The 15,274-nt window shown below is 47.1% G+C and overlaps 1 protein-coding gene across 5 annotated transcripts in view; it reads left to right on the forward strand.

Moving 5' to 3' along the window:
* ZBTB2 (zinc finger and BTB domain containing 2) overlaps nucleotides 1-14,856 on the forward strand; it is a 53,513-nt gene extending 38,657 nt beyond the window's left edge. For all 5 annotated transcript variants that reach the window (XM_060205324.1, XM_060205325.1, XM_060205326.1 and 2 more), the window contains one exon: nucleotides 11,854-14,856. In XM_060205324.1, the coding sequence (XP_060061307.1) occupies nucleotides 11,854-13,306 (1,453 nt within the window). In that variant the 3' untranslated portion in view covers nucleotides 13,307-14,856. The remainder of the gene's footprint in view (nucleotides 1-11,853) is intronic.
* Nucleotides 14,857-15,274: the final 418 nt, after the last annotated feature.

Consider the following 15,274-nt stretch of genomic DNA (forward strand, 5'->3'; position numbering starts at 1 on the left):
AGCACTATGAATATACTGCCCCTGATGGCCATTTCTTTTTATTCTTTTGTTCCCCCTACCTTATTTGATAGGACAGAGAGAAATTGAGAGGAAAAGAGAAGGACAGACACCTGCAGACACTGATTGACCATGCAACATGCCTGCTGCAGGTGGGCAGTGGGGGCTCAAACCCGGTCTTTGAGCATGGGGTGTGTGTGCTTCACCTGGTGCACACATTGCCCAGTGGTCCCTAGAGGCCTTGCGAAAACAGGCAAGTCCTGGGGTCAGGCTTCTGGGGCAGCCCCTCCTGTGCAAGGCACTTTAGCCACTCACAGACAAGAGTATATAGATTCTCACACTCGGGTTTATATCTGTAAGCAACCACTAGGGGTCTCTCTCTCCTCTGTCCACCACTCTGGGGTTTAAATCACCTGCGACTACAGACCTGGCGCTCCCAGGAATAGAACTGCCAGAGGGACAGGCCCCCTTGAGCACCACCTCTGACGGCAGCTCCCCCGACTCAGTCTCCCCTTCTGAGGTGGCAGCTGCCTGCTGGTTAGGGTCCAGAGACCGTCCTTAGAATATGGCACTTTGGGAATCAAAGCATGTATTCCAGTAACTTTTCTGACAGTCTGTTGTTCTGATTGTTGTGTTTGATCGCTTAGCTACTGTACATCTCCAGCTATCTTAAATTATAATAATTCAGGTTGTATCATGGTTGTGCACATATAGGAAAAAAGGGGGCTGGGCGGTGGCACACCTGGTCGGGCACACATGTTACAACGCACAAGGACCTGGGTTCAAGCTCCCAGTCCCCACCTGCAAGGGGAAAGCTTTGCAAGTGATGAAGTAGTGTTGCAGGTGTCTCTCTGTCTCTCTCCCTCCTATCTCTCCCATTCCTTCTCAATTTCTGGCTGTCTATCCAATAAAGATAATTAAAAAAAAAAAAGGAAAAACAGTATATCCCCTGTATTTAAAAATTCTTGTTCTCAAAGTGTTTTGTTTTTTTTTTAAATTTGAGATAGAGCGAGACCTGCAGCAATGATTCACTACTAGTGAAGCTTCTCCCCTGCAGGTGGGGACTGAAGGCCTGAACCTGGGTCTTACACATAGTATGTGTGTGTGCTCAACCAGTTACACCACCACCTGCCCCCGCACATGCTTTGGTTTTTTATTTTTTGTTTGTTGTTTGTTTATGATAGTAATAACAACAATAGGTTATTGCTGGGGCTCGGTGCCTACACTACAAATCCACGGTTCCAGAGCCATTTTTTCCCTTTTGTTGTCCTTGTTTTTCCTCATTATTGTTATTATTGTTGTTATTACTATCATTGTTGTTGGGTTGTCCTTCTTGTTTTTCCTCGTTATTGTTATTATTGTTGTTATTACTATCATTGTTGTTGGATAAGATAGAAAGAAGTTGAGAGAGGATGAGAAGACAGGGGGAGAGAAAGACAGACACCAGCAGACCGGCTTCCCCACCTGTGAAGCGACCCCCCTGTAGGTGGGGAGCCAGGGGCTCGAACCGGGATCCTTACGCCGGTCCTTGTGCTTTGCGCCATGTGCGCTTAACCGAGCCTGTTCCCCTAGTGCTTTTTTTTTTTTTTAATTATTATCTTTATTAGATAGAAAACCTGAAATCGAGGGGCAAGGGAGTGGTAGAGAGGGAGAGACAGACACCTACAACACTACTTCACCACTTACTCACAAAGCTTTCCCCCTGCAGGTGGGGAGCGGGGGCTTGAACCTGGGTCCTTGCACATTGTAACATGTGCACTCAACCAAGTGCATCACCACCTGCCCCACCCCAAGTTCTTTAAGCCTAGCTTTTAAGATTCTAGCAAAGGAGTCTCTGACGTCCTAGGTTTGATCCCTGGCTCCACCATAAGCCAGGGCTGATGACTGCTGTGATCAAAGTCTCTCTCTCATTAAACAAATAAGATATTTTTTAAAAGATTCTAACAAAGGGAAAATCAACAATGTAAATGACAATTAAAAAGTGGTCTTTCAGACACCTGCAGATAAGACCGTGCGGGTGTAACCATGTCGTAGAATGTTCTCTCCTTCCAGGAGGAATTGGCAGTGACCAGAGTCTGGCCCATTGAGCTGAGCACTGAACCTGAGAAGAATACAGAGTAGGATCCTAGACCTTTGGAAGTATGAGGTCCCAGGTTGAGTTCTTGGCATCCCATGTGCCAGGCTGGTGCTCTGTTTCTCCCTCCCTCTCACTTCTCCCCCTCCCTATCTTGTGTCAATAAATAAAATCCTTTTTAAAAGCAGCAGCTAAGTGTTTAAGAAGGGCCCCAGGAGCAAACTCAGTCGAGAATGGAGACGACTGAAACATGACAGAGTGAACTTTCACCTTAATGGGGGCACCAGGGAATGAACCCCAGGCCTCGGGCATGCCTGATGCCTCCGGGCTGCCTCCCAGCCCATTAACATTTTACTTAATATCTTTTAATAAGAGAGACAGAGGGAGAGACACAATGAGAGAGACTCACTGTTTAGCTCAGGCTTATATACAGGGGATTGAACCTGGGACCTCAGAACCTCAGACATGAAAATCTTCTGCAGAACCACTTATGTGGCCTCCCCGACTCAGTTTTTATTTTATTTTATTTTATTTTATTTTATTTTATTTTATTTTATTTTATGGAAAGGATAGAGGGAAAAGCAGAGGAGAAATACTACAGTACCATTCTACTATCCATGGAGGTCTTCCTGTATCACTCCATGGCATATCCATGTGGTGCTGGGGCTCGGACCCAGAACTTCACACCTGGGAATCAAATACTGTAATACTATCTTCTACCCCCAAGAACTTTCTTCCAGGGTGGTCATTGGGGCTCAGTGCCTAAGTGACTCCACCACACCCTACAGCCCCCCTTTTTGTGCGTTTTATTTTTCCTTTCCTCTAGAGAATGGTTGAGAAATAGAGAGAAAGAGGAGAGACACCACAGCTCATGAAGCTTCCCTCCCCCACAGGCACTCCCCTGTGGCCTATATCCTCACACATGATAACATGTGGACTCTACCAAGTGAACCACCTACCAGCCCCCTTCCAGGAACCGTGAACCTTTTTATTGTAGGCATCTGTGCGCACAGTGCTCAAGGCCCTATGTTCAAGCCCCCACTCCCCAGCTGAAGGGGATGGAGAGCTTCATAAACGGTGCGGTGAAGCCGTGCTGCAGGTGTCTGTCTGTCTCTACCTCCCCTTTCCCTTTTGATTTCTCTCTTTCTAAGCAAACTAATCAGAGAAAAAGTATTTCTTAAAAAGAAAACATATGGGAGTCGGGCCGTAGCGCAGCGGGTTACGCGCACATGACGCAAAACGCAAGGACTGGCGTAAGGATCCCGGTTCAAGCCCCCAGCTCCCCCACCTGTAGGGGAGTCCCTTCACAGGCGGTGAAGCAGGTCTGCAGGTGTCTGTCTTTCTCTCCCCCCCTCTGTCTTCCCCTCCTCTCAATTTCTCTCTGTCCTATCCAACAACAACGACATCAATAATAACTACAACAATAAAACAAGGGCAACAAAAAGGAATAAATAAATATATATATTTAAAAAAAAATGCTATCAACACCACTCCTTAAAAAAAAATTTAAAAAAAAAAAGAAAACATATGCTTTCGTGAGCAAACCAAGATAAACTGGAGCATCTAGAAGTCTCCCCAGGCTCTGAATGCTGACGCTGGCACTCCCATCTTCCTCTCCCAGGGTTCAGCTCCCTCTCCCCCAGCCCTGCCCATGCTCTGGACTGGGAATTCCAGCTCTGCCTTCTTGGCCCTCGGAGACTACAGGCAAAGGTTGTCTTTCTGTTGTTTTGTCTTTGGTGCTTGGTTTCTTGCAGTGCTGGGGCTTGGCCTGCGTTTCACTTCACTGCTCCTGGGCTGACTTTTCTATTCTTTTGACTTCAGACGGGGGTGGGGGACACAGTATCAGAGCTGCCTTCGGCGCCATGGCCCTACCGGGAGAGCTGTCTTCCAGCCCCAACACAGAAGTTCTTCAGATGTGCTGGGAATGGGGGGGGCTCACTTCTAGAGCACATGCTTGCATCATGAGGCCTCAGGCTCCAGGGACCACAGCATCCCCCCCCAATCAAACTTTCTGAGATTCAGGGTGGGGGAGATAGCATAATGGTTATGCAAACAATCCAATGCCTGAGGCTCCAGATTTCCAGGTTCAATTCCCCACACCACCATAAGCAGGGCTGAGCAGTGCTCCGGTAAAACATAATAATAAAATAAAACTTCCTGAGATTCACAGAAGGGAAAAGAAAATGACATGGCGGGGAGGAGGGGTGGATAGGGCTGGGTCCCTGTGCGAAGATTTTTTTTCTTCTTCTTCTTCATCTGATAGGGTAGAGAGAAATTTAGAGGCAGAGATAAGAGAGGGAAAGAAACAGAGATTTGTTGTACTTGCTTCACCGTTCTTGAAGCCTTCACCCCACCCCCTGCAGGTGGGGAGTGGGGGTTCAAACTTAGGTTCTTTTATGTGGTAACACATGTATTTAACCAGGTGTGCCACTGCCAAGCCCCCTGGAATAACCAAGTTGTTTTTTGTTTGTTTGTTTGTTTTTAACCAGAGCACTGTTCGGCTCCGGCTTATGGTGGTGCAGAGGATTGAACCTGGGACTTTGGAGCCTGAGGCATGAGAGTCTGTTTGCATAACCATTATGCTATCTACCCTCTGCCCAACAACCAAGTTTCTAAAGGGAAAGAACCCTGCTGGGCAGTTAACTTCTCATGAATACTAAAACAAACAAAAATTTTCTCTTGGGATTTTTAAGTCTTTTGAATTTTATTTTATTTTAATCAAAGAGAGAGACCAGAGAGAGTGCTGTTCAGATCTGACTTAAGGCGGTGCTGGGAATTGAACTTGGACCATAGAACCTCCGACAAGAAAGTCTTTCGCATAAACATTCTGCTGTCTGCCCAGCTCCTGATGTGAAGACTTATATCCCAGCCCCCAAGAGCCGCCCTAAAATTATGTCTTCACTTTAGAGCTCTTTGCTTGCACATGATTACAGTGCTTGCCACCCCTGCCTGATTCCCAAAGCTCTGTTTGAAATATTGACGGTCCCCAGAGCAGACAGATATATTCTAGTTGATACAGGGAATGTGGGCACGCCCCCAGTGCTTAAAGGAAACCCACTTGTACTAGCATTCTTTTTCCAAGGTCCATACATGACTGAAAGGGCAATAAAAAAAGGACCCGAAGAAAGATACAGATGATCTGTATGTCTTAAACGGCCGCACAAACCCTTTCCTCTATACTGTCGAAGGGATGCCAGCCCCCACACGTGCTGTTTTACCTTTGGCTTCCCGGCGTTGCAGTCACTGTGACACACACACACACACACACACACACACACACACACACACAGCAATATGGTAATCATTCATCTGTTGCAAACTGCTATTAGAATCACTTCTTTTAATAGAAGAAAATACAACCGGGAGCCAGGTGGTAGCGCAGTGGGTTAAGCGCAGGTGGCACAAAGCACAAGAATCAGTGGAAGGATCCCGGTTCGAGCCCCCAACTCCCCACCTGCAGGGGAGTCGCTTCACGGGCGGTGAAGCAGGTGTGCAGGTATCTATCTTTCTCTCCCCCTCTCTGTCTTCCCCATCTCTCCATTTCTCTTTGTCATATCTAACAATGATGACATCAACCATAACTACAACAATAAAACAAGGGCAATGAAAGGGAATAAATAAATAAATAAATATTTTTTAAAAATATGACCAAGGCCTGTTGTTACTATTTTAGCTTAGTGGACAATTATCTCCTAATAAGACAAACAGCTATAGGAACCAATTAAACAGAGTCTAAGTGTAAGAAATGATACAGTAAGAATCTGAAAGCTTTCAAAGGAGGCGTCTTTGACATTGAAAATAGTATCATCTCTAGAACACACTCACTAGATGGCCATAGCAGATACTCTGTGATATGTAGGCATGTGTGTGTGTATGTAGTTCACTAACTTTTTTTTAACTAGTTTTTTTTTAAAGTTTTTATTACCTTTATTTATTGGAGAGAGACAGCCAGAAATTGAAGGGGAAGGAGGAGATAGAGAGGGAGAGAGACAGAGAGACACCTGCAACCCTGCCTGCTTCACCCCTTGCAAAGCTTTCCCCCTGCAGGTAGGGTCTGGGGGCTCGAACCTGGATCCTTACATTGTAACATGCGCTCAACCAGGTGTGATAATACCTGGCCCCGCTCATTAGCTTCTTGGTTTTTTTTTTTTAAGTTGTTTTTTTAAATATTTATTTATTTTCCCTTTTGTTGCCCTTGTTTTTTTATTGTTGTTGTAGTTATTATTATTGATGTCACCGTTGTTAGGACAGAGTGTAATGGAGAGAGGAGGGGAAGACAGAGAAGGAGAGGGGAAGACAGAGAAGGAGAAAGACAGACACCTGCAGACCTGCTTCACCGCTTGTGAAGTGACTCCCCTGCAGGTGGGGAGCCGGGGCTCAAACCGGGATCCTTAGGCCGGTCCTTGAGCTTTGCACCACCTGCGCTTAACCTGCTGCGCCATCGCCCGCCTCCCCACTCATTAGTTTCCATGATGCATTAGAGTTTTTGTTTTTGTTTTCTGTTGTTGTTGTTGCCTCCAGGGTTATCACTTGGGCTCGGTGCCTGTACTACAAATCCACTGCTCCTGGAGGCCATTTTTTCCCATTTTTTGTTGTCCTTGTTATTATTATCGTTGTTGCTATTGCTCTTGTCTTTGGATAGGACAGAGAAAAATCAAGAGAAGAGGGGGAGACAAAGACAGACAGCTGCAGACCTGCTTCACCACACTTAAGTTCCCCCTGCAGGTGGGGGGCCAAAAGCTCGAACCCTGGTCCTTGCACACTGTAATGTGAGCGCTCAGCCAGGTATGCCACCACCTTGCCGCTCTGGATGGTGTTTCTGCAGTGGTGCAGACACTCCGTAGGTTAGAAAATCAACACTACCAACTACCCTGGGCCCTTCGTAAGTCCTTTTAAAATAAGTCACTTAGCATCGGGGGACTTCCGTTTCCACATTTATCAGACGAGAATAATCAAATCAGCCTCGGCTACATGGGATCGTTCTAATGCTATGGAGAATCTTGATGGCATGATTGCAGAGTGATAATACCAAGATTTGAATCCAAACTCCATGACTTCCTCACCTGAAGAGAGGTGGTGTTGACTCAGCTGAACGTCCATCACTTGTCCATAAAGTGGGAATTAATGGCAATGAAATGGTTTGTGGCTGTAGTGATGGTCGTAACAGAGACAGTGAATGAGCCTTGGGGCTGGCTGGTGACACCACTGGTTGAGTGAGTGCACGCGCATGTTACAGTGAGCATGGACCCAGGTTCAAGTCTCCGTTCCCCACCTGCAGGGGGAAAGCTTGGTAAGTAGTGAAGCAGGTCTGTAGGTGTTTCTGTCTTCCCCCTTCCCTCTTGATTTCTGGCTGTCTCTAGCAAATAAAGATAATAACAATAATAATAACCTTTAAAATAGAACTGCTTAATTAAAAAACAAAAAGATACTGAATGAGCTTTTATTCTCTCACTTCTGTCATCTTGTACTTAGGCGCTTGTTCATAGTGGTCCAGAGAGACTGTTGGACACCCCTCAGAAGACCTCTGGCGGGGGCCTATGTAGCACTAAATGAACACAGTACCCTAGAATTTTGCCTAAAAGCTCTGCCAGGGCAGAAGAAACCACAACAAGATTACAAACCACTTTGTGACTGCTAATCAGTGAATCTTTTCTACAGAGCACACATACCACACAGAGCCTATGGGTTGGGCCAGAGAGACAGTTCAGCTTATCAGAGCATCCGTTGGCCTGCATGAGGTCATAGCGGTGGCAGGTTCAATCCTCAGCACCACCTTATGCCGAGTTGAGCAGTGCTGTGGCACTGGTGTCTTTCTGTGTCAGTGTGTATGTATATTTCTTATTCTCTCTCATAATAAATTAAACCTTTAAAAAAATCAGTCTACGAGCTAAGAGATCACATTTGTTTGACATCAACTTTTCCTTTCTCCCTCCCTGACAACATCATTACTGTACTTCTGTCTGTTCTTAACATAATTAAAGTTACATAGGGTGGTCCAGGAGGTGGTACAGTAGATAAAGCACTGGACTCTCAAGCATGAGGTCCTGAGTTCAATCCCCGGCAGCACATGTACCAGAGTGATGTCTGGTTCTTTCTCCTGTCATTTCTCATGAATCAATCAATAATTTTTTTTAATTTCTTTATTGGGGAAATTTTACATTCAACAGTGAATACAGTAGTTTGTACTGTACAGGCATAACATTTCCCAGTTTTCCATATAACAACACAACCCCCACTAGGTCCTCTGCCATCCTTCTTGGACCTGTATTCTCTCACCCACCCACCCCAGAGTCTTTTACTTTGGTGCAATACACCAATTCCAGTTCAGGTTCTACTTGTGTTTTCTTTTCTGATCTTGTTTTTCAACTTCTGCCTGAGAGTGAGATCATCCCATATTCATCCTTCTGTTTCTGACTTATTTCACTTAACATGAATTTTTCAAGGTCCATCCAAGATCGGCTGAAAATGGTGAAGTCACCATTTTTTATAGCTGAGTAGTATATATATATATATATATATATACCACAACTTGCTCAGCCACTCATCTGTTGTTGGACACCTGGGTTGCTTCCAGGTTTTGGCTATTACAGATTGTGCTGCCAAGAACATATGTGTACACAGATCTTTTTGGATGAGTATGTTGGGTTCCTTAGGATATATCCCCAGGAGAGGAATTGCAGGATCATAGGGTAGGTCCATTTCTAGCCTTCTGAGAGTTCTCCAGACTGTTCTCCACAGAGGTTGGACCAATTAACATTCCCACCAGCAGTGCAGGAGGGTTCCTTTGACCCCACACCCTCTCCAGCATTTGTTGCTGTTACCTTTTCTGATGTATGACATTCTCACAGAAGTGAAATTGTATCTCATTGTTGTCTTTATAAATAAAATTTTTAAAAAAATGTTTAAAAAGAAAAAAAAGTTATGTAGGGTCCAGTCAACTCCCAATTTCCATCTCATGAAACGAACAGTAAGAAACAGGACATGCCACCGCCACCAGAGACAGCAGCTGTCCAGCAAAACATTTCCCTTAATGAAAACTTGTCTTCAAAAGAAGAGATGAATGAAGCTCTGATTCCATCTGTCTTTAAAAGTGCTGATCTGGGGGGGCGGGGGGTTCAGGCAGTAGCGCAGCAGGTTAAGCGCGCATGGTGCAAACAGCAAGGACCGGTGTAAGGATTCCAGTTCGAGCCCGTCTCCCCACCTGCAGGGGAGTCGCTTCACAGGTGGTGGAGCAGGTCTGCAGGTGTCTGTCTTTCTCTCTCACTCCTCTTTCCCTCCTCTCTCCATTTCTCTGTCCTATCCAACAATGTTGACATCAATAACAACAACAATAATAACCACCACAAGGCTAAAACAAGGGCAACAAAAAGGAAAAAAAAATAGCCTCCAGGAACAGTGGTTGTGGTGCAGGCACGGAGTCCCAGCAATAACCCTGGAGGCAAAAAAAAAAAAAAAAAAGACTTTCATGTCTGAGGCTTTGATATCTCAGGTTCAGTCCCCAACAGCACCATCAGCCAGAGTGGAGCATGCTCTGGTCTTTCTCTAAAATAAATTTTTTTTAAAAAGTGCTGGTTTGGGCTGGCAAAATAGTTCTTTAGTGCGCTGCTTTGCTTTTTTTTTTTTTCTCTCTCTTTCTCATTAATAACCAAAGAGAATATTTAAATATTTTTGCAGTCAAGAGAATAGCTCAACTGGTAGAAGGCAGGAAGGACTTTGCCCTGTGGCGCCCAATTCAGATCCCACCAGCTGTCTGTCTCCCTCTGAGAAACAACATATCGTGTGAAATAAATGTGCCTTTGAAAAAGGAAGGTGTGGCCCAGGTGGTGGCACACCTGGTTGAGTACACGTTACAATGCGCAATGACCAGGTTCAAGCACCCTCCCCATCCCCACCTACAGGGCAACAGTTTTGCGAGTGATAAAGCAGATGTCTCTCTCTCTCTCTTCCTCCCTATCTCCCCCTTCCCTCTCCATTTCTGGCCGTCTCTAGCCAATAAAAATAATAGAAGAGATTTTTTAAAAAAAACAAAAAACAAATGAAGATGAGGGCTGGGTGGTGGCACCCCCACTGGACCATCTGTGTTACTATAAGGTCGTTGGCCAAGTGGCACAGTTGTGCAACAGGCAGTGTTAGTTCATTTCTGGCATTGTTGGAGTCATCCGCATCTGTGTCACTACTTTGTCATTTGACGGGTGACAGTTCTAGCTCCATTCTAAAAAAAAAAATGAGTGATTTGGAGATGTTACAGCAAGTTGGAGATGAGAAATCAAACTGCATTTTGGCAATATTTTACTATTTTTCTTCCTTAAAAAAGAAGGAAAGTCTGTGAAATATTGGTAAAGTTGACGGTGCCAAGGCTCCACAAGAACGTCCGTGCCAGTGATAGTTGATGCCGTTCTGTGCTGGTGATCGTGATCCCAACAAATGCTCCTCGAGAGACTGCAGAAACACTGAACACCCGTCATCCCAGCATTCATGACCACCTGAAGAAGTTGGGATGTAAGCAAGCTCAAGGTTGAGGTTCTTCATGAGTTCAAAGAAGTCCATTGGACTGCGTATTATATAGACATCTGAACATGCTCATTAACCATGAGAACAATGAGCCTTTCTTGAAGCAAGTGATAACTGGTGGTGAGAACGTGGATTATTCACAACACTGTCCTCACGTGGTGATCTGCCTCAAATGACATTGCAAGCAGACATTCAGAGGAAGGTTATGCGCTCACTGTGTGGGATTTTTTTTTTTTTTTTTTTTTTTTTTTACCAGAGCACTGCTCAGCTCTGGCTTATGGTGGTGCAGGGGATTGAACCTGGGACTTTGGAGCCTCAGGCTATCTACCCCTGCCAGTGTGTGGGATTTTAAAGGTTTGTGATTTTGATATCCTACCGATGGAGCAGTCAATTCACATGGGTACCGTTGCCAGTTGAACAGTTTGAACAAAGTCCATCGTCATCAGAAACACCCAGAGTTTGTTATGGTAACAGAGTTGTGTTTCCAAACTCTGCTGCGCTGTGTTGCCACACCCACCATGCTCGCCTGCCCTTGTGCCTTCAGACTTGTTTTGCTCTCTTCAAAACTCCTTGAGTAATATAACATTCACTTCACATGTTCAGTTTTTTGTTTTGGTTTGGTTTTTTTTGCCAATAAAGATAGTCCCTTCTATGAATGAGGAATTAGGAAGCTCACTGAAAGATGACCGCAAAAGGTTATGGAGCACAGTGGGCAATATATCATTGATCGATCTTTGTTCTTGATATAAATAAATGACCTTTGAAAACGTAGAACAAAAAACACAAGTCATGACTTTCCTGCCAACCCAGTGTCTACAAGGACCCAGGTTCAAGCTTCTGTCTCCCACCTACCTACAGGGTAAGCTTCACAACTAGTGAAGCAGTGCTGCAGGTGTGTGTGTGTGTGTGTGTGTGTGTCCCTTTCAATTTCTGTCCATCTTTATCCAATAAATAAATACTTGGGGGCCAGGTGGTGGCACAGCTGGTTGAGCACACACATTACAGTGCACCAGGACCCGGATCCAGGCCCCTAGTTCGCATCTTCAGAGGGTGAAGCAGTGCTCCAAGCGTCTGTCTCCCTATCTCCTCCTCCCTCCTCAAATTCTGTCTGTCTCTACCTTAAGCAAATAAGCAATACTTTTTAAAAACAAGACAAGTTAAAAATGTAATTAGAAGAGAAAATAAGATTGCCCTTTATCCGCCCGCCCCTGCCCCAATTGTCGTTTGAGAAAAGCCTCTCACTGACGTCTTGTTTCTCCCCCCCCCCCCAGCGAGTGTGTCCGCCTGAAGCCCAGCGACATCCAGCCCGACATCTTCAGCTACCTCCTGCACCTGATGTACACGGGGAAGATGGCCCCGCAGCTCATCGACCCCGTGCGCCTGGAGCAGGGCATCAAGTTCCTGCACGCCTACCCGCTGATCCAGGAGGCCAGCCTCACCAGCCAGGGCGCCTTCTCCCACCCCGACCAGGTCTTCCCGCTCGCCTCCTCCCTGTACGGCATCCAGATCGCCGACCACCAGCTGCGGCACCCAGGCAAGCTGCCCCCCGCCCCCGGCGAGAAACTGGGGCGCGACCCCCGCCCCCCCGCCGCCGCCTCCTCCCGCATGAGCCAGGAGCCGGCGCCCGAGCCCCCCGCGCCCCTGGCCCAGCTGCCCCCCCACCTGGCTCAGGTCCACCGGACGCACCTGACCCCCTCGGACCCGCTGCAGACCTCGCTGTCCCCGGAGCTGGTGTCCACCCCGGTGCCTGCCCCTGCGCCGCCGCCGCCGCCGCCGCCGCCCCCCGGGGGGGACGAGGCCCACCTGGAGGCGGCGTCCTCGGACGAGCAGCCGGCCTCGGCGGCGCTGAGCATCACGCACGTGAAGCCCAGCATCATGAAGCGCAACGGCAGCTTCCCCAAGTACTACGCGTGCCACCTGTGCGGGCGGCGCTTCACGCTGCGCAGCAGCCTGCGGGAGCACCTGCAGATCCACACCGGGGTGCCCTTCCCGCCCGGCCCGCCAGGGGGCGCCCGCGCCGCGCTGGGCCTGTGTAGCGGCGGCGGCGGCCCGGGGGGCGCATGCGCGGGCCCGGAACTGGGCAAGGACGCGCTGGAGGCGGGGCCGGAGGCGGGCATGGTGAGCGACAGCGAGCTGCAGCACATCTCCGACTCGCCGCTCATCGACGGGCAGCCGCACTCGGACACGCCGCCGCCGTCGGACATCGCGGACATCGACAACCTGGAGCAGGCCGACCAGGAGCGCGAGGTGAAGCGGCGCAAGTACGAGTGCACCATCTGCGGCCGCAAGTTCATCCAGAAGAGCCACTGGCGCGAGCACATGTACATCCACACGGGCAAGCCATTCAAGTGCAGCACGTGCGACAAGAGCTTCTGCCGGGCCAACCAGGCGGCCCGCCACGTGTGCCTCAACCAGAGCATCGACACCTACACCATGGTGGACAAACAGACGCTGGAGCTCTGCACCTTCGAGGAGGGCAGCCAGATGGACAACGTGCTGGCGCCGGCCAGCAAGCCCTACAAGTGCAACCTGTGCGACAAGACCTTCTCCACGCCGCACGAGGTGGTGAAGCACGCCTGCCAGAGCCAGGCGGCGGACGTGTTCGCCCTGGACGAGGGCCGCGCCATGCTGCTGGGCAGCGGGGACTCGGAGGTGACCGAGCCCCACGACCACCCCATGCTGGCCTCCATCAAAAAGGAGCAGGAGACGGTGTTGTTGGACTGACTGGCACTGCCCACCGGGCTTTAATATTTAAAAGGAAAAAAAAAACTTGTCTTTTTTTTTTTTTTTTTTTTTTTTTTTTTTATACAAAGACTCCAGTCCACACACACAAAGGGCCTTCCTCCTCTTTCCCCGACCTTTTCCTCCATTCAGAACTCCAGTTCTTCTCGGCATGACACAGCAGGCCCTCTCCTTGCTCTCTCTCTCTCTCTCTTCCTCTCTCTCACTCTTTCTCTCTCTTCGCCCTCACCCCAACCCCGCCCCAAAGGCGTTTATAAACCTGGAACATACTTACTTGCATTCAGGAGATATCGAAAGAATGGACTGATGGGTCCGGCGTAGGTGTCAACTCAGAATCAATTCTTGAGCCATATCAGGTGATTTTTCAAAAAGCTTCCTTTGGAATGAATGAAGGGTCTGTCACCAAACCACACCACTAGAATGCAATTTGGCAAGCTAGAATTGTGACTTTTTCCCTGAGTAACGAGTCTTCCTTCTCAGAAGAAGAAAATGAATAATAATAACCAGTAGTGTCTGCAAGATACGAGTAGGCTTTGAGATACAGCCGGGCTCTGTACTATGCAAAATCTAGAAGGGGGTTGGGGGAATTGGCAACCCATAAGAACAGTTTTAGTATTTATCTTCCAGGTGTCTTGTTTCAGAATACATCCTTTGAGATTATGTCCAGTCGAGAGAAATCATTCCTTAAAAAGTCTGCTTGAGCAAAAAATTAAACAAGTAAATAAAACACAAAAGAGAGAAAGAGTAATAATGTGATGGCAATCTTAATTTTGGGGGTAAAACATGACAAGCTGTGAGTTTTGTGTGTCCCGCAGAGAAAAATGCGTGAAGACTTGTGATTGATCAAACAGGTGAACAAATTGCACATGCCTTAGCTAACCTCTGGCTCCTCTCAGAGTCAAACAACAACATAATAGACTGTATTTTAGTTTGTGACAAACTTGTGGTTTGTTTCGAAGGTCAGATTTGAAAGCGTGTTCTAGAGATTGTCCTTCTGAGTGCAAATGACTTGCCATTCTAGCAGCTGCCAATGGTAACTCTGTCTTGCCACCAGCCACTATTTTTTTAAGTCAGCTGAACAGAAAGCGAGGGAGGGGCATGGAGCTTACAGGAGAGTTGCAAGCAGAAATCACTTTATTGACAGCATTAACTAAAGCCTCAAAAACGGCAAAGAGAAATCAGGACCAAAAAATAATAATAAAAACCTAGTAGGTGTTTAGGGGGGAATTTTTTTTTTTAAGCTTCATGTTTAGCCTCCGTTCTCTTTAGTACCTAAAATTCCCTCCATTTGGCCTGAAAGTTGTAAAACTGTGTCCATTAATCTTCCTGGAGGCCAATGACAGAATGACCTCCCGAGACAAAACAGGAACCAGAAAGAAGGACCGAAGGGAAGAGGGAAGGATGGTGAATGGATAGCTGTGCTGTACATGTTACAAATGAAAATCCCGTCGTCCTATTTCATGTATAGTTGAGTTCTCAGATTTGTAAGTTTTTATACATACTTTCATTGAATAAACATTTAATTAAATGGGTATGCGATTTATCTGTGTATTCTATTCTCTGCTGCCCACCCCCGTCAAAAACAAAGACAGTATAGGAAAGGAAAAATGGAAGACATCTCTGGAGGAGTCATTTTGTCGCTCAGTGTCCTTGTGTCTGCAGAATTTGGCACAGTCCCCTAACTTGGTCGATATCCATCAAGTTTGTAAAATAAAGCCATTGAGAGTGGTACTGGGTCTTAAGCTTGTGAGGGTCAGAAGAGTAAACGGTGTACTAAGATGTGGTCACCAGGAATGCATCTTTAGAGATAACAAAGTCCTTGGTCCCCACCCGCAGGAGGAAAGCTTCACTAGGGTGAAGTAGGGCTGCTGGTGCCTCTGTCTCTTTCCCTTTCCCTCTTCCCTCTCAATTTCTGTCTATCCAAAAAAAAAAAAAGAGAGAGAGAGAGAC

This window comes from Erinaceus europaeus, chromosome 13 (assembly GCF_950295315.1).
Source record: "Erinaceus europaeus chromosome 13, mEriEur2.1, whole genome shotgun sequence".
NCBI lineage: Eukaryota > Metazoa > Chordata > Mammalia > Eulipotyphla > Erinaceidae > Erinaceus > Erinaceus europaeus.